General features: G+C 40.6%; 2 protein-coding genes across 12 annotated transcripts in view; both read right to left on the minus strand.

The window, feature by feature from the left end:
- LOC128121008 (protein FAM156A/FAM156B-like) overlaps positions 1-26,155 on the minus strand; it is a 69,240-nt gene that overhangs the window by 33,210 nt on the left and 9,875 nt on the right. The window lies entirely within an intron of this gene.
- Positions 1-26,155, minus strand: part of LOC128120461 (protein FAM104A-like) — a 62,379-nt gene that overhangs the window by 20,911 nt on the left and 15,313 nt on the right. Inside the window, exons 1-2 of one of the 11 annotated variants that reach the window (XM_052754923.1) lie at positions 5,910-6,220; positions 3,117-3,230 (exon numbers count right to left, since the gene is read on the minus strand). The exons of 4 other annotated variants lie outside the window; for them this stretch is intronic. In XM_052754923.1, coding sequence (XP_052610883.1) covers positions 3,117-3,230; positions 5,910-5,914 — 119 coding nt within the window. In that variant the 5' untranslated portion in view covers positions 5,915-6,220. Of the gene's footprint in view, positions 1-3,116; positions 3,231-5,605; positions 5,864-5,909; positions 6,221-26,155 lie in introns of those variants that run through there. 6 more of the 11 variants (XM_052754772.1, XM_052754622.1, XM_052755193.1 and 3 more) reach the window with 6 other exon arrangements.

Genomic DNA, 26,155 nt, shown 5'->3' on the forward strand with positions numbered 1-26,155 from the left:
AAAAATGCTCCACAGCAGGGGATTTTTTTTTTTCGACACAAGAAGGGAGGGGGGATGGTGCAGAGCGGCCCACTGCTCTGAGAAATACTGCCATCTAAGGGTCAGAGAGCCGTAAAGCACCAATATCAGAGAAATGGTCATCTTTTCTGAGAATTTTCTGCCCCCAGCCCATTAAATGAAGATGAAAAAAAAAAAAGCCAACCTACTGAGATGACTGACCAGACAGATGATACAAGAAACTCACAACTCACACTTGCCCAAGTCTATACCAACAAAGGAAGCCTCCCTTAGTTCTGCTCTTGGACCATAGCAACGGCAAGAGGAAATCCCTACCACATTGCAAAGATGCTGCTCCTGGTAGTGGTGCTGAATGGCAGCCCCAGCACAAGTGTCCTAGGGGCCTTGGCGGCTCTGTCCTGAGGCAGGCCTGCACTTCCCTCCAGTGCTGTGGTTCTCTGCTGACCAAGGGATGCAATCGCTGATGCAGAATGGGACTGCTGATAAGGAGGACCTCTGGCCCTGTGCACCGTGCACCACGTGAGATGAATGCCAGTCCCTGGACACACTCCTCCCACTCCTCCCAGCCTTTGATCCGGCTTCTCAAGTGGCTGCACTCACTGTCTTCCTTGCATCACTCATCCCCTCTAATCCTAACTCCCTACCTCATGGCCCCATGACACGTAGCAGGCAGCCAATGGAGCCTTTCTTTCCTCTTGGGGACCCTTCTCTTCCCCTCCAAAGTCTCCTACTCATGGTCATGCCCTGGGCAGCATAGAAGACTATGCCCTTCTGTGATGTTCTACCTTACCCTGCTTGCACCACTCTGCTCCTGTCTTAACTTATTTTAACTCAATCCTCAGAGAAGTCAAAGGTGGGGGGAAAACACATATTTACTCAAAGGGGGAGAGGGAGTTAAACAGTCCTGTGAGCAGGGTAAGACAGGCCTTGGCCAGGGCTCAAGAGATCACCCCTTCCAGTCCAATAGCCATCAGCCTCTCCTGCTTTACTGGGGGAAAAAAAAAAGTAACCTGACAAGGAAAACTTTTTGTTCTCTGGGCAGGCTGTTTCTTTAACTTTAAGAAAAAAGAACCAGAAGCTGAGGGTAGCAGCAACCAGGCAGGAGAGTGTAAGAGAAGAACCTCTTCATCTACACCCCTCCCCTAACAAAGTTTCTTACACTTAAACAGTTTGAAATCTACTGGTCTCAAGCTCTCTAAGCTTTCTTCCTGGTGTCAAAGGATGTGACAAAGGAAAGTAAGAAAATGAGTAAACTTAACCATCCTTAATATAAACAGTTTGAAATCTACTGGTCTCAAGCTCTCTAAGCTTTCTTCCTGGTGTCAAAGGATGTGACAAAGGAAAGTAAGAAAATGAGTAAACTTAACCATCCTTAATACCAGGCACCCAGAAGTAGCCCCGATGCTTAGGTCTGCAACACTGGTAAGCTGTTAGCCAGGTATAAACTAATCAAATGACATAAAAAACAAACAAACAAAACTTTTTTCCAAGGTAGTGTATCTTTACTACCTTCTTGTGCCCTAGCCACATCCATCATTGAAAACCTCTCTACGGAGTTGGGTCCTATTTCTTCATGTGACTGTGTGCATCATTTCTTTTCCAAATAGCACAAGATACTTTTTCCTAAATTTAATTATCTAGTATCACAGGTTTTAACACTTTGTAGCAGAACTCTGTCTGCCATTTTGAAGATGTAAGGAAATTTTGTGTCCCCACCCCACCCCTTAAAATTTGTGCCTCCAGAGTTTGTGGTCTTATGTGGCTAAGACTATACACGTAAGCTTCTGAGAATCAAAGCCCGAAAGCTTCTGCTGCAACAAGACACCACAACATATGGTTAGGATTGGGTCCTGTCTTATAACATGAACAGTGGTTCCCACGAAGGAAGATCTATATGTTCTGTCCTCTGCAATCTTAGTGTGGCAGGATCACTCAGAAATAGCTAGCTCAAGGTACTGGGATGTGAAATGGGAGGAAAGTCATACATGTTACCCTGTTTAACTGATAGACACCAGGGAGAATCCTAAGATGGACCAACTCTAGAACTGAACCATGATGACAGTTTATATAGGGCAGGCAGTCTGTGACTATGATCTTTCTCAGATTATAAATCCGCATATGGAAATGTTTGGGGTGCATGGCTGACAGAATGTTCCTTGAGAAATGTTTGGATTGGTTTAATGTTCATTTATTTACTGTTTGTTTGTTGTTTTGATTTTTTTTGTGTAATTGGATTTACTTGCCCACTTGCTATGAAAGCTCAGTACCACTGAGACATACTCCCATGCCACAATGTGTTCCCTTTAAAACCAATATCACATATGAAATCTTAAAGTCATTTTCACAGAGTATATAAAAATGTATGAAAGAGCGAGCACTGAATCACAAATAATATAAAAGGTATTTTTAAAAACTAAGACAGCAAACTCAAATCTCAGCATAGTAACATTCTGAAGGTTAGCAGTAATCTCAAAACGCAGTGGTGCAGATACTGGCAAGTTTTCTTGGTCAGAGGAGTTTTGCAGTATGTATCCACTTGGCAGAAACCACAGTAGGCACATTGTTTAAATGAGGGCAATGACGTACTAACAATGTTTATTGTAGCATTATTTTTTCTTTTTCAGAAATAATGAAGGAACTGCTAATCATATTGTAGAAGATATATATGATAGACTATTGGGAAATTTGAATTTTAAGAAAATATTCTTATTACCTAGTAGGAAAAAACTACTTCATGATCTAATATTGAACAATATATTACCACAATTACGGGGAAAAAAATGAATGTAATATGTAAAACACATTAAGAAAAGATCACACTTTTTCATTTATTCTCTTCCATATATTCCAAGGCAACTACAATAGAAATGAATCAGAAAGTCAGGCTTGTGACACACTTGTTATCCCAGAACATGGAAGGCTGAGGCAGAAGAACAGAAACACATTGGACTGCATAGGCATACATACCCTACCTCAAAAATAACCAACAAAACAAGCAAACAAAAGAGACTGCCATGTCATCATATGGAATTAATGATAGACTAATAGTGAATGTGTGAAACAATTTCTTCAGCAGGTTTGTAAACTCCCACACTCACTGGACAGGATCAAAGGAGTAGTCAGCCTTCTCCATGGAAACAACAAAGTAAGACTGCCAGAGGACAGAGAAAGCAAGTGGAGTTCCTGCAGGTCTTCTCTCAACGCTGACATTCCTTTTAGGGTGGAAATGGTAGAAGAGTCATGGTTAGTGAATCTACCACTCCCAGTCACACTCATCTCTTCCTCTGATAACACCATCATTGCTTACTCTCACTACCAGCAATTCTTTGCCTTTCAGCTACACTGAAGGAGGGAGATAACTGCTTCCACACCTACCAGCTCTGCCCTCATCAGTGAAGGTTAAATTTAGGGACATGCATGGGCAGCTTTAATGACTCAGAAGCTGTGGGATCTAGTACTTCTAGTGAGAGTTTAAAAAGCATGTAATTGTGCTAAATGACTACAAGTTCAGGGATATACAGAATAGACATATATTGGAGTCCTAGAGGGTAGTGATTTTAGCAAGTTGTTCGGGAAAACCTTAAACATGTAGTCACTTGGAATTTTTACTTATTTGAGGTTTTCAAAGCATTTTGATGGGGACTTCATCAGGACAGTGGAAAACTAAACAGATTAGGCTAAAAATAAGTGGCAGGGGAGGTAGGACCAGATGGGACTTTCAGCTCCGTACCAAAGAATAAAGCGGTAGACAATGGGATTCAGTGCTTGGAGGAAGGCAGTAGTTCAGTGGTAGTGTGTTCATCAAGTCTCCAAGCTCTAAGTTCCACCCCGACAGAGAGGTGGGGGTGGGGGGGTACTAATAATTATATAGCTAAAGACCACAAACATCATTAAAAAGGAAAACATTTATAATACATATGTTACAGTGGGGTTAATTTCTACATTTGCAACATAAAATCAATACTATTTTTTAAAATTTATAAATGATTATGAGTGTACAAAAACCCAAAGTTCACATAGAACGGGAATTAACTTTCATGCATGTACCCATAGAATAAAAGTTTGGACTTACATATAATATTGTCAAAAACAAATTTCACTAATAAAAAAGTTTGGACTTGTAAAGTCAATGAATCTACTTGTAGAAATACAATAAGAATGTATGAAAATATTCTTTGTAAATTAAAGAAGCAATATCATTGAGTAATGTATTAATATTTTCCTCCTTGACTCAGTTCACTCAAAATTACAAAATGCTTTTCCTACTAGAAGGTAGAAATGGGAATCTCAAGAGGTTACATTTAAAGAGATTTTATCACACCCAGACTCAAATACAAATAAATAAAAAGCTGGTTTAAAACTCTCTCCCTACTACACATGTCATGGCCACCAGGACAGACAGCAATAATGTGACATCTAGCAGTGAGGACCCAAGTTAAGAACCTGTTGAGCTTTGTATGCAGGCTATCAACACTGAAGCAGATACTGCAGTCACCACCTTTTATATTCATGGCAACTGTGGCACACAGATGTGGAATGACATTCTAAATTATACACTCTTGTAGAACACCTTTTTGTGCTAAATATAAGAAAAAAACAAGACACTCTCGAAAGGAATGTAAACCTGAAAACAAAGGTGGTTTTACGTTCTAATAATATACTTATTACTCACATTGTTTAAATGGAAAGAAAAAGCATGTAGGAAACTAAACACTACAGGATATTACAAAATGTCACACAATATTTGTAAACAAAATTACCCCGTAGAAATCAAACACTAATTCTTACACACAACATATCTATTCAGAACACACTGCTAGCCACTTTTTTATGTGCTTAAATATAAATGGTGAGCAAAAAGGAAGCAAACTAGTACAAATTTTGTCCTCAGCAACAATACTTTTAAAATATTTGATAATGAGATGGGGTTATGGGTTGTTTGTATTTTTCATATCAGTTTTTAAATAATTTTGTCACACTGAAGAAAATGTTCAAGTGACAAATAACTCAAGCTAAATATATGAGATTTTTAATGTGACATATAGCAATTACATATATCAATGGAATTTGGTCTGATTCTATAAAAGGGTTTTTAAGATGCTAAAGCAAAGGCACAAATATGCATCCTAGTATGTTTAAAAGACCCGTATGGATTAGAAAATCTCTAAGGCAATTACCATAAAATACAATTAATGGTGACCATGAGGTGATGGGACTGCAGGAAAAAACTTGTTTTCATTAACACTTTACAGAAATTTTCCAGACGGAAGTGAAACAAATTCTACACTGAAAGAACACAAACCCCAGGACAAGCAGGGGGTAGAATAATAAGGCCTTTCAGGGAAGCCAAAATACAAGTAGCTGTAGTGTCTAGGCTGCCCTACAATAGTAAAGCCAACTTGAAAAATAAAGGGATTTGTTCTAAAGCTGTGAATATTAACAAGGTAAGTCTAGAATTTATTAACTCAATTGCCAGTTCCAGGCAGGCACAAATCCTACTAGAGGAAAAGGAAAGGGAGGGGAGGAGAAAGGGAAGAAAGGGGGAAAAGGAAAGGAAAAAAAGCCTTTTTAGTTTAAAAAGACTCACAGTATTTTTTCAAACACATAGGGCTGAGGAGAAGGGGCTGTATGGCGCAACACTGCCATCTAAGACTTTAAAGAAACAGACAGGCACCCACATCGGAGGATCGTCCATCTTCGGAGGATCATCCATCTTTTCCGCTGCTTTTCTGCCCACAGCCCATAAGATGAAGGCTAGGAAAGACAGGTGGGATGAACAACACACAACGCACTCAAACCTGAGCAAGGGGACTAGAGAACCATTCAAACAAAGGAAGCCTCTCTTAAGTCCCGCCCGCGGAACCATGGCAACAGCAACAGGAAGTCCCTACCACATTGGAAAGATGAGCTCTTCTTAGTGTAGGATTGGCTGGTTCAGAGTCTGCAAGCATATGCTGGCGAGGTTGCTGCTAGTCTGGCTGGGAGGCTCCTGCACTTTCCTTCCAACGCTGTAGCTGCCTGTTGCCTAAGAGACGTGGTTGGTGATGTCCAGAACCTGCTCCCGACAGCCCCCTGCGCCTCACGCTCAAGACGTGTACAAGGACACGCTCCTCCCACTCACCCCAGCCTCGAACCCACTTCTGACGCACTCACTGTCCTCCAGGCCCTCATCTAATCTGAATTTAACTGCTCACAGCAGCAAGCCAAGCAAGCCGCCACTGGGGCCTCTCATCCTTTGGGGCCTTCTTCCCCTCTTAGGTCACACCTGAGCATCAAGGAACAGTGTGCCTATTGGTCCAATAATGCATAGATGCCCTAGCTGTTACTGAGCTCCCAGGCAATGACAAGAAAAATCGCAAAAGCCTTCTGAATTATTTTTAGCTCTATCCAAACATAACTGAAAAAAATCATATTTCATAACAAAAACAGGTTTGATTTTTTTTAATGGAACTGTACACCATCGTTTTAATGACAATAGTAGGTTTGCCATAAAGACAGACAGGCAGTTCTTAACGTTTCACAGGGCCTCCCGGTGGGCCAGAGACTAAAAGAACTCCCTTTCATCTGAGTTCCACTATTTCCCTGAAGTACAGTCCCTTATTTTCTGGGCATGCTGTTTCCTCAACTGTAAGGATAAGAAGCCAGAGAATTCCGTATTCAGGCAAGGAGCTGAGAAGAAAGGCCCCGCTTCTGCTATAGCTCCGCCATGCACAGCACTTTCCCCTCCCAGGAGGTTCTATCTCTTAGAATTTAAAATCCATTGGTCTCTAAATTTTCCTTTCTCCTCAGTATCCCATAAGACAGAAAAATAAGATGAGAAATAAGAAATTACAAGAATGAGTAAACTTTGTCATCCTGAAGAGTACCCAGACACCCAAAAGTAACCTCTAAGCTTAGGGCTACATCAATGACAAGCTTTTGAATTAAGAGAAATTTTCATTCTTAAGATATTTTTTAGTGCCCTACTGTGTCCTACCTAAACAGTATGGAGGTGCATGGACAACAATAGCAACTACTAAACTCCACAGATATTTGAGTCCTTCTATTTCAGGTGAGGTTTTTTTTAACAAACTTTTTCAAACAGTAAGCTCATCATATTTTTGCCAGTATGTAGTTCCTAGTGACAATGTAGGTTGTGGTGTTGTTACAGCACCTTTTCTGATTTGAAGGTGCATGAGGAACCCGTTACTTCTAAAGGCGTGACTCCAGAGCTTGGGGGCTGTTAGAAAATCATGTACGATTTGAGTATACACTTAAGAATCAAAGCCTACAAACTTCAGGTTGCAAGTGTTACTACTACAGCCAGAGCCTAGGCCCTGGCAGACCACCTATCCTCAATAAGCCAATTAAACAAAGTAATGGTAAAAAGTGGAAAGATTTGTTTACTGCAGCCACAGTGGGCAGAGGAGCATAACACTCCAGTGATCTGCCCCAAAGCCCATTTTCCACTATACAGAAGTGACTTTTAGTTTTTATGGTTTTGTTGTTGTTTGGGTTTTTTTTTTTTTTTTTTTTTTTTTTGGTTTTGGTTTTTCGAGATAGGGTTTCTCTGTGTAGCTTTGCGCCTTTCCTGGAACTCACTCTGTAGACCAGGCTGGCCTCGAACTCACAGAGATCCACCTGCCTCTGCCTCCCGAGTGCTGAGATTAAAAGCATGTACCACCACCGCCCAACTTAGTTTTTTTGTTTGTTTGTTTAATTAAGAGATTTTTCTATTCATTTTCCACCAACAACCACAGATTCCCTTCCTCTCCCTCCTCCTGTCCCCCAGCCTCCCTCCCCCCATTCCCACCTCCTCCAAGGCAAGGTCTCCCATGGGGAGTCAGCAGAGCCTGGTACATTCAGTTGAGGCAGGTCCAAGCCCCTCCTCCCTGCACCAAGGCTGCACAAAGTGTCTCACCATAGGCACTAAGCTCATGCACCAGGGATGGGTCCCAATCCCACTGCCTGGGGGCCCCCCTAAACAATTCAAGCTAAACAACTGTCTCACTTATCCAGAGGGCCTAGTCCAGTACCATGGGGGCTCCTCAGCTATTGGTCCACAGTTCATGTGTTTCCAATAGTTTGGCTGGTCATCTCTGTACATTTTCCCATCATGATCTCGATGTCCCTTGCTCACAGAATCCCTCCTCTCAGCCGGGCAGTGGCGCATGCCTTTAATCCCAGCACTCGGGAGGCAGCGCCAGGCAGATCTCTGTGAGTTCGAGGACAGCCCGGTCTACACAGTGAGATTCAGGAAAGGCACCAAAACTACACTGAGAAACCTTGTGTGTGGGGGGGGAATTTCTCCTCTCTCTCATCGATTGGACTCCTGGGGCTTGGCCTGGCCATGGATCTCTGCATCTGATGACTTTTAGTTTTAAATAGAAGGCAGAATAAAGTATGCAGAACTAAGCTGTCTTGCTCAAGGTGTAGTCCTAGCCATCATCATATTTTAGACTCCAGTCTCTTACAAGGTATGCCAAGGTATCAGAACTATGTGCAATCTCTTCAAGAGCAGCTTCTCCCTGTGCCTGGCACAGGTTTCAGTATTTTAGTTCCCCAAAGTGAAATTCCTGGAGAAATTTCCAATTCCTTGAGGTCCACTGTTGAACAGATAGCCAAAGGAGAAAATATATAAGTATCTCTTTAGGACATCTTCATTCCTGCCTGGACACTTACACAAGGAAATAGCAGATTACACAGTCAAGAACAGGACTTGCTATTTCCCAGAGGAAAGCCTATGTGCTCTATCCTTGTCTGTAATCTTAGTGTGGAGAGATTGTTCAAATATATCCAAGGCAAGGTATCATAAGGTAAAAAATAAACACATGACTTAAATTTAGTAACTTTTGTGAATCAGGGTCTTAAGGAGACCATGCTGACCTCCAACTAGCTATATAAATGAGGCTATCTTGAGCTCCTGATTGGCCTGCCTCCACCTCCTAAATTCTGGGATTACAAATATGCACCACCATGCCCAGCTGTGACTCAAATATAAATGCCTATTCAACTGATATACACAAAGATAACAAGGAGGCTAGACAGCTTCAAAGCTGAGGCAAGATGGTAGTTCATCTAGGACAGGGAATAGAGTTTGTGGTTGGTGACTGTGTTCCACCTCAGGTTCCAAAACTTGTGGTTTCTGTGAGCTGTTTTCCACCCCTTTTATACATGTATTTATGAAGTTCTTTTTCTTTTTTTGTTATTACTCTTTGGTTTTTACTTTTTGCTGAACTGGGGATTGAACTCAAAGCCTTGCAAGTGCTAAGCAAATGCTCTAATACTGAATGTATAGTCCTGACCACAAAGTATTCATTTAACTTTTTTTAATTATTTTTTTTAATTTTTATTTTATACTTTATGTATGAGTTCTCTGCATGTATACCTGCATGCCACCAGAAGAGGGCATCAGATCCTATTATAGATGTTCTTGAGCTACTATGTGGTTGCTGAGAATTGAATTCAGGACCTCTGGAAGAGCATCTCTCCAGCCCTAAAGTACTCATTTTAAATGAACAGTATCTTATATGAAATCTTGTAAGCTCATTTTTATACAACAAGTATGAGAAACAAATGTATAGGTCTTAACTGAAAATGTAGACCTTTGATACAATTTAGGAGAATTTATTTTAAAACAAAAACAATATAGCAATGTCTGAATTTAGTAACATTTAAAAGGTCAGCAATAATCTCAAGGTACAGTAATGCAGACACTTGATAAATGTTCTCAAAGGAATTTTGCAAAATGTATCTCTAGCAGTCTCAGCAGGAGCCAAGATATTCTAAAGAGAGACACTTGTGCCCCTGCCTTGGTCTATCAAATTATTGAGAGACAATGGACCCTAAGAAATAGGATTTATCCCAAGAGTCCCATTCTGGGAAGGAAAAGGCTGGGCCCAGGTACCAGTCAGAGGGGAGCTTGTCTCCTGGAAAGAGATTTCACAGACTGCTGACAACACTATGGCTCTCCCTGCAGGGCTGACAGTCAAGTGTCAGCTGCTGGGAAGATCACATCCTGACCAGGACTGCTTAGTCATACCTAAGTGTCACCACCTGCTGAATCCTAAACCAGATGTCGGGACCAAAAATGGAGGTGGCTAGCCCTTTTTATCGGTTCCTCTTCCCAGTGTGGGCACACTGAAATCTCCTTTTTCTGCTCTTCACTATTAACCATCTCTCTAACTGGCTTATTGATGATGAATGGATGGCAGAGTCTATCTTGTGAGGACTGCCAGAACCAGGCTGCTGAAACCCAGCAACTCTAGAAACATGTCAACTTGTAGAAATCAACAGGAGAATTATCCTCTCAAATGTCGACAAGGATTTATTAACAATATTTGTTGTAATAGAAATAATACGCCTTCCCAGTGAGAAATTGCTCTGCACACTGAACATTTTAATTATGAATACTACATAATTAAGAGATTAATGAAGAAAAAAGCTCTTTCTAGCACTTGTCTAGCTCTGGCTAATGCTCAAAGAGGAGATGGCCAAAAACAGAAGATTTCACTAGCTTAAGTACACTTCAGGCTTACACACTCCACACATGCGGTCATCCGTAAATCTCTTTTAGATCTCAGCTCCAGGTTACACTTTGTGCAATTTAAACAGGCAGGAGACTCATGTCTGGCCACTTGGGCAGATGGGAGAGTTATATAGCAGAGAAATCGCCAGAATTTTTTCTTAAGTACACCTGTGTACATTTACACAATGGAGTACTACTCAGCTATTAAAAACAATATAATGAAATTTGCAGGCAAATGGATGGAACTAGAAAAAAATCATCCTGAGTAAGGTAACCCAGACCTAGAAATACAAACATGGTATGTACTCACACATAAGTGGATATTAGCTCTAAAGCAAAGCTACAATCCACAGACCCAGAGAGGCTAAGTAACAAGGAGGACCCAAAGGGGGACTCTAGTATCTCCCTGGGAAGGGAAAATAGAAGAGATCTCCTGGGTAGACTGGGGTGGGAACATAGGGAACCAGATTGGGTGGGTTGGAGGGGGAGAGTACTGAAAGAGATGACTGGAAAGGGGGTGCATTTCACGGTCAGATAGAAACCTGGTGTAAGGGAAACTCCCAGGAATCTACAAGGATGACCACAGGTAAGACTCCTAGCAATAGCAGATATGTAGCCTGAACTGGCCATCTCCTGCGACCATGCAAAACTTCCAGTGGAGGGATTGGGACACTAACACCAAGCCACAAAACCTTCAACCTACAGTCTGTCCTGCCTATGGGATGTGCTGAGGTAAGGATGGCACAGAGATTGTGGGAATGGCCAACCAGTGGTGAGTGGTCCAGCCTGAGACCCATGCCACAAGGGGAGCCAACCTCTGACACTGTCTCGAGTGCAAGGACCCAGAAGCATATAGCCCGGAGACCTATGATAATTGGCAAAAAAAAAAAAGGTCTGAAATGATGCCTAACAATATTTCATAGACTGGTGTCTAGCCCAGTTGTCATCAGATAATCTTCACCATGCAACTGATGGAAACAGATGTAGACCACAGCCAAATGTGGTGATATACTGTGCACCCCAATAAAACTTATCTGGTAATCAGAGGACAGTGATAGAAAACACCCCTAATCGTATCACTGTGAGTTCAAGGCCACAATGGGAACAGAGCCAGGTTTGGTGGCACACACCTTTAATCCCAACACTTGAGATCTCATGCCTTTGCTTGGGAAGCACACACACCTTTAATCCCAGGAAGTAAGATGGCAGGGCATAAAAAGGTATATAAAGTGTGAGGAAACAGGAACTCACTGTCTTGAGACTGAGGATTTCCTAGAGGTAAGAACTTGTGGCTGGCTTGTTCTACTTCTCTGATCTTTCAGCTTTCATCCCAATATTTGGTTCTGAATTTTTTTTATTAATAAGATTCATGATACATTTGGTGCCCAATGTGGGGCTGAATGATTATTTTTATAAGTATCTGAGGGACTGTGGGGCAGGGCAGGACCTGAAAAACCTTACGACTACATTTGGCTGCCTAGCATGTTGGCTTGAGTTTCCACGTAAAGCCTGAGAGAACTTAATAAGAGATTCTAAAATGGAGCCAAAAACAGCTTCCTACTTCATGTAGCATGTGGGCCGTGAGACACCACAGCATTCAGGCTTGAGTGCAGCATAGTGGATTCCCGCATTGGTACATAGAGCTGGCTCCCAGCTGCGTACCACACTGCATGGTGGATTTAGTTTTCACTCATACAGACAAAAAAGGTTTATTGGCCAATTGCATGCTACCTGATGGCAACATGGACAAAATTGAAATATGTACACCACACCATTGATACTTATTCAGGATTTCAATGGGCAACTGCTTTGAGTTCTGAAAAAACTGATTCTGTAATCACTCATTTGCTAGAAGTTATGGCCATCATGGGTATACCTGCACAAATTAAAACTGACAATGCTTCATCATATGTCTCTGTTAAAATGAAATCGTTTTTTGCTTATTACAATATAAAGCATATTACAGGTATACCACATAATCCTACAGGTCAAGCAGTTATAGAAAGATAAAACAGAACTCTAAAGGATATGCTAAATAAACAGAAAGGGGTAACAAAAACCCCCAGAAATAGACTACATAATGCTCTATTAACTTTGAATTTTCTCAATGCCAATGAGAAAGGAACAACAGCTGCAGAGAGACATTGGATAATAGAAAAAAACTACAGAATTAAATCAGCCTATATACTTTAAGGATGTGCTGACCTCAGAATGGAAACCAGGATATGTGTTACATTGGGGACGAGGTTTTGCTTTTGTTTCTGCAGGAGAAGATAAGAGAAGATAAGCTGTGGGTACCATCAAAATTGATAAAGGTTCGATTTGAACAAGAGAGACCTCTTAACTAGAGGAGGTGATAGTTCACCAACCAGCATGAACATCCAATTTAAACTAACTTATACCAGTAACACATGCCTTTTCATTTAATTAGATAATAACTTGCCAAAAAGGAACATCCCCAAAAAACCTTGGGGAAAGGTTTTTGTTTTTGTCTTTTGGGAGAATGAAGGTTAAAGAATCTGAAGAACACCGGACAAATGGGACACCTGAAGAAAAGGGACAAATCATCTATCCCAGGAAACAGAGTAAAATGGCGTATGGGTATATCATCTAAAAAATTTTATGTCTTCCTAAATGTTTGTTTCTGTTTTTCTCTAAAGATTTAACACTATTGGTCTTCTAATAGTCCCAGTTTAATTAAAATTTAAAGCTGAATTTGGAGTTGGAGAATGGCTCTCTCCTTCTTTAAACTCAAACATGTTGTTAAAAGGAAAATGCAAACTCCCTGTATCATGCCAGAAGAAAAGAGCCATCTTCTGCTATGGGACAGGAGAAAAGCCAAATTAATTAAGGGACTATGCTATTACAAATCTCAACTCTTTGATTCTATTCTGATTCTTTAAACTTTTCTTAAAGTATGAATTTTATATCAAAATTTACAAGATTAATATATATATAGATATATATACATTTTAAATTTTGTTAAGATATGAATGGTCATATAGAGCACTAAATAATTCCAGAAAGAAAAAAGGCTTTAATTAGCTGCATATATGTCTTTGTGTTCAAGTCTCTTATCAGTTTTCTGCAGGAAATCACAGCCAGGCCTAACATCAACTGAAGTCTCCAGGAAGAAGATGGGGCCCCACAATAACAATTCCACGTGGACAATAATAACATCACTAAGCTGACAAACATCATCTACAGATCAGCTTTGAACTACAAAGTGCTCAGAACAATTTTGAGAAGGCTAGCTGAAATGATCCAGTCTCAAAGACTACTTGAATAGGGATTTGAGATAAACCCTGAACTTTGGCATCATACACAGACTGGATAATGAAGGATATAGTTACCTTTCCTAAAATTTGACAATTAACCTAAAATTTTTCTTTTCAGGATAAAGATAACTTCGCCCATACCCAGCAGGAAGCAATTTTAAGAATACGACACCCACATTCCCAAAGAGGTGGTGTGGGGCAGGTGGTTTTTTGGTCTTTTAATGGGTTTTGGGTCTGGGATAATTTTCATTGATTAGGGAGGTTGGTTACAAGTTGTTGTCAAGGGTTAGGAAAAGGGCTAAGCAAAGGAGATTAGATTTAAGATTCTCGTTTAAAAAAAAAAGAAAGAAAAGAAAAAAGACAATTACTAGTTTTAAATACTTTACATTGGATTGGATTGTTTTATATTGTATACAAAATATATATATTGAAATTGATATTGTTAGAAAATGCTATATGTATATTTCTACCTGTATTTATACCATTCATTTAACAATGTAATACAATTTTCTGATCCTTGAATGTTATTATTACCAACTATTGGGATATAAAGAAATGAAAGTTAGTAGTTAGACATTATAATAGAACTTGTAGTCATATTAGGTATGTTTTCAAGATTGAGCAGATATATTTTAGATAAACAGGTCAACTTCAAACCCTTCTGAGATCTACAGAATATGGCATTTAAAATGTTTTAATAACTTAGAAAATTTTTCTTTTTTGTTATGACTATGAGACATGTCGGCTCCTGGCAGTACCAATCTACTTCAGAGAAAGTATGGGCATTGAAAAAACTGCAATTGGAGTTAACTTTCATTGTGGCAAAAGTTAGCCACTGGACAACAAAGTATCCTCGAATCAACTGCTGACAAACAGGACAGACAGGACATGAAACAAAGGACTACTGATTCTTGCCAAAACAAGTGTGGTTATGGCTTTATCAAAAGGCATTTTCTGAGGCCAGGACAATATGGCACCATCCCTGAAGTGGCCTTCGCAATCCGGAAAAGTTAGAGTGCCCTTTTCTTCAAAGGCAGCTGAACAGGCAGTGGGCCAATGGCTTCTGATGTGCAATGGAAAAGCAGCTGAAACAGTTATTCTTGAGGAGTAATTAAGCTCACGTCTCTCAATAGTAGAATGGCATTTAATAGAGAGATGTGGAGAAGAACGGGATGCTGAGATGGATCCACATACACACATAGCCAAGAAGAATGGACAGCTGAATTCAAAAAACATCAACAATTTCCAGAATTTAAAATCCTGAATCATGACATGACACTAGTGGAATTCAGGTGTTTCTGGTATATAGACTGCTCTCACCCAATGTGAGGTTGAACTGTTGACCTTGTGTACATCCTACTTCACAAATGAGTCTGTCAGATACGTTAAGCCTATAGGCTGAAGATGATGCCCCAACACTGCGGAGAAACCTCAGATGACTGTCCAAGCAGCTGGCTGTTTCTGTCAACTCACAATTTTTTTGGAAGTTGCTTGCATGTACTTCCTCTTTTTATTTTTGTTAGCTAATATTATTTCCTTCTTGGGTCTCTGAGGGAGTTGAAGATTAGTTAGAGTTGAAGATTAATTAGGATAGAAAGCGAATTAGATACAATAGGATAGATAATGGAATTATTTTCTCTGAATTTGTCAAATACAAATGGACTAGACATTGTTTAGGTATTTATTACTTGTATATATTGTATATAGTTATTGTACTTTTGTATATAGTTTTTATGTTATAAGCTTTTTCCTTTCTTTTTATTAAAATAGAAAAGGGGAAATATGGTGATATTTTATTTGTATTAAAATGTTATTTGTATGTTAATAAGTAAAGTTGCCCAGGGGGTCAGAGCTATTAGCAAGCCATAGGAAAGCTGGGCGGTGGTGGCGTACGCTTGTAATCCCAGCACTTGGTAGGCAGAGCTAGGTAAGTCTCTGTGTGTTCAGGGATATAGCCAGCATTGGATATACATGCCTTTAATCTCAATACCAAACATAGAAGACCTGGAGGTCTGTATAGACAGGCAGTGACGAAGCGGTCATGTGGTTGGGTTTACAACCAATGACAAGGCAGAACAGAAAGTCTATATAAAGACTTTAACACAGGGAGTAGCTCTCTTTTGGAGAGGTAGGACCATCGCAGGAGGAAGGGTAAGGTTTTTGCTCTTAGCTCTGACCTCTTGGCTTTCTTCTTTGCATTGGTTCTGTGTTTCTTATTTAATAAGATGGTTGGTTACATCTACAATGGACCCCAGAGTTGGCAGGGTAACTGTGACTCTCCTGGGTACCTCCACCATATTGGGAGGCTGAAGTTGGTGGAGTCAGCAGCCAGGGCTTCCACTTCAATCTTAGCCACGCTGCAGTTTGTAATGATCATAAAAGGCTTATCGATACACAAAAGACAGATTCAGATGGAATAAACCTCTAAATGGTTTACATTATATATAAAAATGTACACAGACTTGGGAGAGGAAAGGAAGATAGACAGTTATATAAAGAAATAGATAATTTTTAAAAAATAAAGTCTTCAAAGAGAAAGTAAAAGTAATATAAAAAATAAGCCACATAAAGATAGATGTTACAGAGAGTCTGGATTTTACTGTCTTTGGGATTTTTAACTACAAAAAGACATTTGATTGTAAAGGCTAAGTTAAACCAAAATACATATTTTAAAGGTATCTTGACTTAAAAACTTGGATCTAAGGTTATGTTGTTTTGGAAAGTAGGCTCTGCTTTTGTTTCCAAAGGAAGCAAGATGCTATGGGTTTGTTCCAGGATAAGATGGATTAGATTTGATCAAGCGAGACCTCCTGAACCTTAACAAATGGTACCTATCAACAAAGGTTATAGTCAGTCTTCCTAGGACTTGACTATTACCTCGAATTTTCTTAGGATCCCAATAAAATTGCCAGTGGTCCAATCAGAAGGAAGTAGCCTAGAACACTATGCCCACATTCCCAAAAAAAGGATTATTGATGTTTGTGTTTGTTTAGGTTGTTGGTTACAAATTGTTATTGGTCATAGTCAATCTCTAAAAGAAAGGGGGATATGATATAGAAATGTAGGATATAGAAATGACAGGATAGCCGGGCGGTGGTGGCGCACGCCTTTAATCCCAGCACTCGGGAGGCAGAGCCAGGCGGATCTCTGTGAGTTCGAGGCCAGCCTGGACTACCAAGTGAGTCCCAGGAAAGGCGCAAAGCTACACAGAGAAACCCTGTCTCTAAAAACCAAAAAAAAAAAAAAAAAAAAAAAAAGAAATGACAGGATAAAGGGTAGATTATTGAATCTATGTTGAAAAGAAAAAAAAGAGGATATAGATATGATAAGATAAAAGGTAGATTATTGAATCTACTCTGAAAAAAAAGTAAAAGTATAGAAATGATAGATAAAGGGTAGATTATTTAATCTACTCTGAAAAAGAGAATATGGACATAAGATAAAAAGATAAATTAATGAATCTACTTTTTAAAAGCAACTACTAGTTTTAAATATTTTACACTGGACTGGATTTTTATATATTATATACAAATTATGTATATTGATACAAATTTGAGATTGATTTTGTTAGGAAATACTGTACATATATTTCTAATCTTGTTCAAGGTATTATACAGATACAGTTCATTTAACAATGTAATGCAAATTGCTAGTCCTTGAAAGTTATTATTACCAACTAATTAGGATATAAAGAAATGCAAGTTAACAGTCATTACAATCAAACTTGTAGTCATATTAGGTATGTTTTCAAGGTTAAACAGAAATATATTTTAGATAGACAGGTCATCCTGAAACACTTCAGAGATCTATAGAATATGGCATTTAAGATGTTTTAGTAAAATAGATTCTATTTTCTATTACTATGAGACATGTCTGCTCCTGGCAGCACCAATCTACTTCAGAGAAGATGTTGGGCATTGAAGAAACTCCTTATGGAGTTTACGTTTTTTTTGTTCCAAATTAGCCACTGGGCAAGAAAATGTACATCAACTGCTGACAGTATGCTGTCCAAAATGGACAAGCAGGACACAAAACAAAGGACTGCTGATCCTTGCCAAGACAAGGCAGGGAGACCCTTTAGAAAATCCTGCTTCACAGATGAGTCTGTCAGACATGCTAGGCCTGTAGGCTGAAGATGGATGTTCCAATGTGTAGAGAAATCTTGAGTGCATGTCCAGGCAGTCAGCTGTTTCTGTCATTTCTCACATTTTTTGGAAGTCGCTTCTTACTTACTCAGTAAATATTATTCCCTTCTCAGGTCTCTGAGGGAGTTGAAGATTAGAGAGTTATAGTTTTTTGTTAACAAATTCAGAAAAGAAACTCACTAAGGTGTGTAAGTGTATAAATTTGAAAGACATCAAAAGATAGTTTTCAGTTGGCAAATCAAGTTAGGATAGAAAGTGAATTAGGTACAACACTTTGGACTCACCAAAATAGGCTAAATAATGGAGGTTTTTTGTCTGAATCTGTCAAATGTTAATGGACTGGACATTGTTAATGTAATTCTTAACTATATATATTGCATATCCTTATTGTACTTATTGTATATAATTTTTCTTACATTAGTTATATCCTTTTATTATTTTAGACAAAAAGGGGGAAATGTGGTGATATATTGTGCACCCCAATAAAACTTATCTGGGGATCAGAGGACAGAGCCAGCCACTAGATTAGACATAGAGGCCAGACAGTGATGGCACACACGCCTTAAATCCCAGGAAGTAAGATGGCAGGGCATAAAAAGGTATATCAAGTGTGAGGAAACAGGAACTCACTGTCTAGAGACTGAGGATTTCCTACAGGTAAGAGATTGTGGCTGGCTTGTTCTACTTCTCTGATCTTTCAGCTTTTATCCCCATAATTGGCCCTGAGTTTATTAATAAGACTTTTAAGATTCATGTTACAGCCAAACATTAGGCTGAGCTTGGGGAATCCTGCTGAAGAGAGGGTGGAAGGATTGTACAAGCCAGAGGGATCAAGGATATCACAAGAAAACCCACAGAATCATCTAACCTGGGCTCATAGGAGCTCAGAGAGTCTGAACCAACAACCAGGGAGCCTGAATGGAACTGACCTAGGCCTTCTACATACATGTGACAGTTGTCTAGCTTGGTCTACTTGTGGGACTCCAAACAGTGGGAGCAGGGGCTGTCCCTCTGACTCTTTTTCTGCCTTTTGGGAACCTATTCCTCATACTGGGTCACCTTGCCCAGCCTTAATACAACAGGAGGTGCCTAGTCTTACGTCAACTTGATATGGCATTCTTTGTTGCTATTCATGGGAGGCATGCCCTTTCCTGAACAGAAATGGAGGAGTGGATGGAGGGAGCAGAGGGGAGGTGGTGGGAGGGAATGAGAGGAGAGGAGGGAGCAGAAACTATGGTTGGGATGTAAAATAAATAAATAAGTTTAATTAATAAAATAAATTCTTTATAGCATCAATTTTACTACTTCAAGTTTCTCCTACATCAGTAGCATATATTTTCTGTTTCAGAGACAATGGAGGAAATTTTAAGCATTTTCTGGCAGATACTTATGCTGAATTATTGAGATTCTGGGTTTAAACAAAATATACTAATTACCTAATAATAAACTAAACAACTTCAGAATTCAGCATGGGGCAATATATTATCTCAAATACAGAACAATAAATGTGACATACAAAACGGGTTGGAAGTGGGGACCCGTTAAAAGGGATGTATGTGAGTAGCTGAGCCACAGTTATTTTTTTCCCCTTCTATCTTGTCTGTGTATTCCAAAATGACTACAATAGAAATTAACTGTTAGGCTGGACATGATGACACAAGCTCAAAAAAAGACTATCAGGATAATCAGACTTCCAGGCCAACTGGACTGCATAGCCAAACCTCTCAAAATAATATACCAAAAGATATAAAATGCCATTTTAGAGTAAGGGATTAATGATGGAGTGAGGGTATGAGAACATGGCTTCACCAGACTTTGTAAACTACAACCCACTGGACAGACTCAAGGGAGCAGTTAGGCCTCTTCATGATGACAATGAAGTCAGCTTGTCAGTGGCCATATAAAAGAGGTATAATTTACGCTGGTCTTCTCTGCAAAACTGATAACCCCTTTAATGTAGAAATGATAGGACAACTGTGGTGAGTGAAGCCAAGGATCCCGTTGTTAACGAATACAAAAGGATTCACAATTGCTAAAATAAGCAAAACCAAAACATAAGAGTGAAGAAAGACTTATTATCTGCAACATGCAAGGAGAGCACAAGGGCTATTTTCAAAGCAAAGCTCTCCTGGGAACAAAGAAGCATGGGCATTTTATTCAGGGATCTATACATATTCATAAGGGGTGGACCCATTCCTAAGAATGTTCAGCTTAAGGTCAGAGAGCACATGTCTAAGGAGATTAAAGTGATGAGCAGGAATGCTTTTCTCTGGGCAGGCTCAGTTTATACCATAAAGTTCTAGCTGAAAATAAATGAAAGAACACCTTGAAGGAACATTAATACAGGAGTCTGCCCTGAAAGTAAACGTCAGCTCCCTCTCTCTCTCTCTCTCTCTCTCTCTCTCTCTCTCTCTCTCTCTCTCTCTCTCGGCAGCAGAATCTCTTCCTTGCTTTCAGCATCCCACCCCCAGCAACTCTAGGCCTTTCCACCTATTCCAATAAAGAGGCCAATTTCCACAGCTGTCACTCTGCCTTCCTCTGGGTGGAATTTAAAACAATGTACATGTTCAAGAAGCTTACTAAATCAGAATACGTGGGGTCCAACATTTCTATTGAGATTATAGGACAGGGTCTAATTGAGCTACATTAGCACAAGTTCAATGATTATAAGGAAAATAGATATTAAGAGTCCAAGGCTATAGAGATGGCTCAGTGGTTAAAAGCACTTGCTAGTCTTCCAGATGACCCAGTTTCAGTACCTAAGACCCACAGCAAGTGCCCTACAACTGTTCATAACTCAAAGTCTAGGAGAGTCAATATCCTTTTCTAGCTCCTAGAGGAACTGCATACATACTGCATACAAGTGCACATACATTCAGGCACAAACATACACACATAAATAATACATTTTTTTTTCAAGACAGGATTTCTCTGTGTAGCTTTAGGGCCTGTCCTGGATCTCACTCTGTAGACCAGCCCGGGATCAAATTCACAGAGATCCATCTGGCTCTGCCTCCCGAGTGCTGGGACTAAAGGCGTGTGCTACTGCCACCGAGCATAATACACATTTTGTAAGAGTCCCAGAAGTTTTCACCTTCACAGGTAGCGAGTTTAGAAAAATAGTTGGTCTGTGCAGTGGTGGAGTCCTGTGGATATCACTTTGTATGCTGTGAATGTGTTGCTCTGATTGGTAAATAAAGTACTGTTTGGCCAGTAGCCAGGCAGGAAATACAGGTGGCACAAAGAGGAGAGAGGAGAATTCTAGGAATAAGAAGGCTGAGTCAGGAGTCACCAGCCAGACACAGAGGAAGCAAGATTTAAAAGTACCAGTAAGCCACAACCCATGTGGCAACATAGAGATTAATAGAAATGGGTTAATTTAAGATATAAGAACTAGATAACAAGAAGCCTGCCATGGCCATACAGTTTATAAGTATTATAAAGTCTCTGTGTGTTTACTTGGGCCTGAGTGGCTGCAGGAGCCGGGTGGACACAGGAAAACTCCAGCCACAAATGGCGCCAGAACGTGGGGCAAGAGTTTCCACCTAAAACCTGAGAAAGCTTAAAAGAAAAAGATTCTAAAACAGAGCTAAAAACAGCTTCCTAGTTGTCTCTCTCAAGTTAGCCACAGCCTGCAAGCTTGAGCTACTATATGGCAGGTTCCTGGCGTGCGCACTTCACCTGCAGTATGGCAGGAATGAGGCATCTGCAAGCCACACATTACACTGCTTGGTGGATTTAGCCTTTGCTAGTACAGACCCCCCCCCAAAAAAAAAAAACAAAAGTTTCTGGGCTACACGCTGCTTTGACAGAAGCATAGACCACTGTTTCTGAGAGTTGATGGTACACATGACTCCCAGACCCAGAGCTGGTGGTAAACATACCACCACCATGTTGGGAAGCTGAGGTGGTCGGAAAATGCTGCAGTTTAAAGCAATAAATCACAATAAGACAGATTCAGCTGGGATAAACCTCTAAACTGTTTACAATGTGTGTAAAAATGTATGTAGGCTTGGAAGAGAGAAAAAATGTAATATATTCAGTTATATAAAGAAACAGGTAAGTTTTAAAAAATAAAGTCTTTAAAGAGAAAGTAAAAGTAATATAAAAAATAAGCCACATAAACATGGATATCACACAGAGAATCTGGATTGTGTTGTCTTTGGCATTTTTAACTGCAGAGAGACATTTGATTGTAAAGGCTGTTCAGTTAAACCAATATGTATATTTTAAAGGTACCTTGACTTCAAAATTTGGATCTAAGGATATGTTGCTTTGGAAAGGAGGTTCTGCTTTTGTTTCCACAGAAAGCAAGAGGCTGTGGATTTGTTCAAGATTAAGATACGTCAGGTTTGACCAGCCAAGACCCCCAAAAGGTCTCCAATGACACGATGGCCCAAATGATCCAACATTCAAAACTGTTTCAAGGCAACTGGCCTAGACAATACAGTCTCATGGACTACCCCATAATCCTAAAATTTTCTTTATGTCCCCATAAGAATACAGCACCCTCATCCAGCAGGAAGTAGTATGAGAAGCTATGCCCAAATTCCCAAATATACCAAGCTGGCTTTGGAGATGGAATTGGCTCACCACTTCTCTAAACCCAAGCATATTGCTAAAAGAAAAGGTTGAGAGATTCTCCTGTCCTATATCAGAAGAGCCCTCTGGTGTGGGACAGAGAAAAAACATTATTTTTATTTAAAGCAGGTTGATGATAAATACAATCTTTCTAAAGAAGAAAAGGGGATAGTATAGATATATTAGGATGAAAGGGTAGTTTAATAAACCTACTTTTAAAGAACAACTTGTTTAGAAACGTTTTACACTGCTATGGATTTTAGTTTATTGATACAAGTTTAAACTTAATTTTGTTATACTGTATATATATTTCTACTCTCGTTGGAGGTATTATGTTTATGTGTGACTCATTTAGATTGTATGGATAATTTAAAAACACAGATTAATAATTAGTCTTCTATGACAGTCAAACTTAGAGTCATGTTAATTTTTCTAGGTATACATAGATATAATTCAATTAAGTAGGTAATCTTCAAACACTTCAAAGACCTACAGAATACGGCATTTAAAATGTTTTAAAAATTTAGACTTTCTGGACAGTGAGACATGTCTGCTCCTGGCAGCACTGATTTACTTCAGAGAGGAGGATGGGCATTGAAGATACTCTATATGGAGTTTATCTTCTTCTTGGCAAAAATATCCATTTGGGAAAGAAACTGTTCTTGCCTGGACTGCCTGATCGACTAGACATGCAGGACCCATAGGAAGGTGATCACTGAACTTTGCTTTGCAAAATGGTCCTTCAGGTTCCTGCTTCACAGAGGAAACTGCCAGACATTCTACAGGACACAGAAAGAAGTGACTGAAAGATTCTAGGCCTGTGGGCTAAAGACAGATGCATGAACTTTACAGAGGAACTTTGGATGATTGTCTAGGCTGCCAGCTGTCTGTCTACTCTCACAAGACTCCCAAATGTTGCTTGTGTCCTTCTCCCATTTCTCAGGTAATATTATATCCTTCTGAGGTCTTTGATGTAGTTGAAGACTAGATAGTTATAATTTCCTTAGTTACGATAAAAGATGAGTTAGATATGAAACCTTAAACTCACAAATATAGGATAGAAAGGATATCTTCTTTAATTTTGCCAAATACAAATAGACTAGATATTATAAAGACTAGATATTGTAATTATAATTCTTGTTTGATAATTGTTTTGTTATATGTAATTTTACTATGCTAAAGTTAAAACCTTCCTTTTTAAAAAAAAGAGAGAAGGGGAAGTGCTGTGGATATTGCTTTGTATGCTGTGAATGTGTTGTTCTGATTGGCTAATAAGTAAAGTACTGATTGGCCAGTAGCCAGGCAGGAAATACAGGCAGCACAAAGAGAGAGGAGAAATCTGGGAACAAGAAGGCTGAGTCAGGAGTCACCAGCCAGTCACAGAGGAAGCATGATGTAAAAGTATCAGTAAGCCACGGGCCATATGGCAACTTACAGATTAATAGAAATGGGTTAATTTAAGATATAAGAACTAGATAACAAGAAGCCTGCCATGGCCATACAGTTTATAAATAATATAAAGTCTCTGTGTGTTTACTTGGGCCTGAGTGGCTGCAGGAGCCGGGTGGACACAGGAAAACTCCAGCTACAGTGGGGCATGCCTGTAATCCCAGCACTCGGGAGGCAGAGGCAGGAGGATCTCTGAGAGTTCAAGGCCAACATGGTCTACACAGTGAGTTCCAGAATAGCCAGGGCTATTACACAGAGAAACCCTGTCTTGAAAAAAAAAAAAAGAAAAGAAAAGAAAAGAAAAACAACTGGGAGCCGAGCAATGGTGGCACACAGCTTTAGTCCCAGCTCTTAGAGGCTTTGGCAGGTGGATCTCTGTGAGTTTAAGGCCAGCCTGGTCTACAAAGCAAGTTCCTTGACAGCCAGAACTGAGCAAAGCTGTTTAAAAAAACAAGAGAAAGAGAAAAAAAATAGCTAGAATTATTCCTAGGCACTTCTGGAGTCACATGTCTACGCATGCGCTGTCAGCAGTCAGGCAAAATGCTTAATCACTCATCTTATATAATCTGTGCACAATGTGGTCATGTAATCTGTCTGCACAGAGCTGTTTGGGTGGGAGCTCCACCACACAGCTCCTCCTCAAGCCCGCCCCTTCAGAGCCTGCCAAACACAGCTCCTCCCCAATTTCACCCCTTCAAAGCCCGCCAAACACAGCTCCTCCCCCATTGAGGCTAAGGACGACACCCACAGGGGATATATAAGCGGACTCATGGTTCTTCCAGTCTTGTCCCTTTCTCCTCTCTGCAGGGCCAGTGAATCACCAGGGAACGCTTCACCCATTAAACCTGGGCTTTCCAACTCGGTCTGATTTGGTTTTTTGCAAAGGTGGAGAGGCCTTCCACAGGCCTAAAACTTATCATTTGGAGGTTCCACCAAGGGGGAGGTTGATTTTTCCCCACTGGCCCAGGGCCACTTGGTGGAAAAACAGAACTCTCCCCCACACCTGCTCTCTGCCAGACTTAGATCGGCTCTTGGTTGGTTAAGTTGCCCCTTTCAAGTCCTTGCCTAGGAGGCTCAGGGCCTCTTTGTTTTCGGGGTGTCTTGCCAGAGATGTGGCCATGCCAGGCCCCCAACTCTTTCCGGTGCAGAGGGCTGCCTCCACTCCACCCAACCCTTTCCGGTGCGGAGGGCTGCCTTGGCTCTACCTGACCCTTTCCGGTACAGATGGATGCCTGCGCTCCACCAGACCCTTTCTGGTGCTGTGGCGGGGTGCCTCCGCTCTACCCCGACCCGTTCTGGTGCTGCAGAGGGCTGCCTCCACTCCATCCAACCTGTTCCATTGCGGAGGGCTGCCTTCACCTCACCCGACCAGTTCCAGAGCAAAGGGCTGCCTTTGTTTCATGGGACCCCTTCTCCAGAAGATGTTCTGTTGAAGGGAATTTCACACACACCCCTGAGTTTTTTTGACCCAAGACTTACCACAGTGGATGCATTGTGTTAGGCTTCCTTCCCTGGTATAGACTTGAGAAAGGGCACTTGCCATTCAAAGCCTGATCCCCAAACACCCTGCTGGGTCTTTTACAAAATTTATTCAAACTGGGCTACAGAACTGCCCTATGTCCATGGTTTTTGGGTTCTGTGTTCCCACCCTCCCTACAGTGTCTTATATCACTGACCTATTCACTGCTGGAGACACTGACCCCTCCCCCACTTCCCCCAAACTCTACCTACCCAACCCCGTCCTCCCGGCCATGAATCTAAGACCAAATTCCTCCTCCTCCTCCTCCTTTTTGTCCTCCCCCCCACACTGCTTCCCCCTATCTCCCAATGCTCAACCTACACACTGGCCTAATGTCCTCAAATCTTCCCCAGGTTCTTCTCATACTTGATCTCACCAGACTCCTGCCTTCCCACCCATTTCATTTCTCAGTCAGCACCAGAAATTACACACACAAAAAAAAAATTTCAAAGGCTGAGGAGGATCCCCAAATTCCCCTACAGGAATTGGTGGAAATGGCTCCTGAAGTTTTTGATGCTTGAGAATGACAGCCAAGTCAACCCAACAGACAAGGCTGCAACAGAATACGCTCCAAGCCCAAGCCTTAGCAGCTGCTCTGAGGTCACCAGGGCGCCCGAAAGGGGTACAAGGGAAGTCGGCCACAAGGCTCCATCCTGCC

This window comes from Peromyscus californicus, unplaced genomic scaffold (assembly GCF_007827085.1).
Source record: "Peromyscus californicus insignis strain IS unplaced genomic scaffold, ASM782708v3 Scaffold_10__1_contigs__length_136768540, whole genome shotgun sequence".
Taxonomy (NCBI): domain Eukaryota; kingdom Metazoa; phylum Chordata; class Mammalia; order Rodentia; family Cricetidae; genus Peromyscus; species Peromyscus californicus.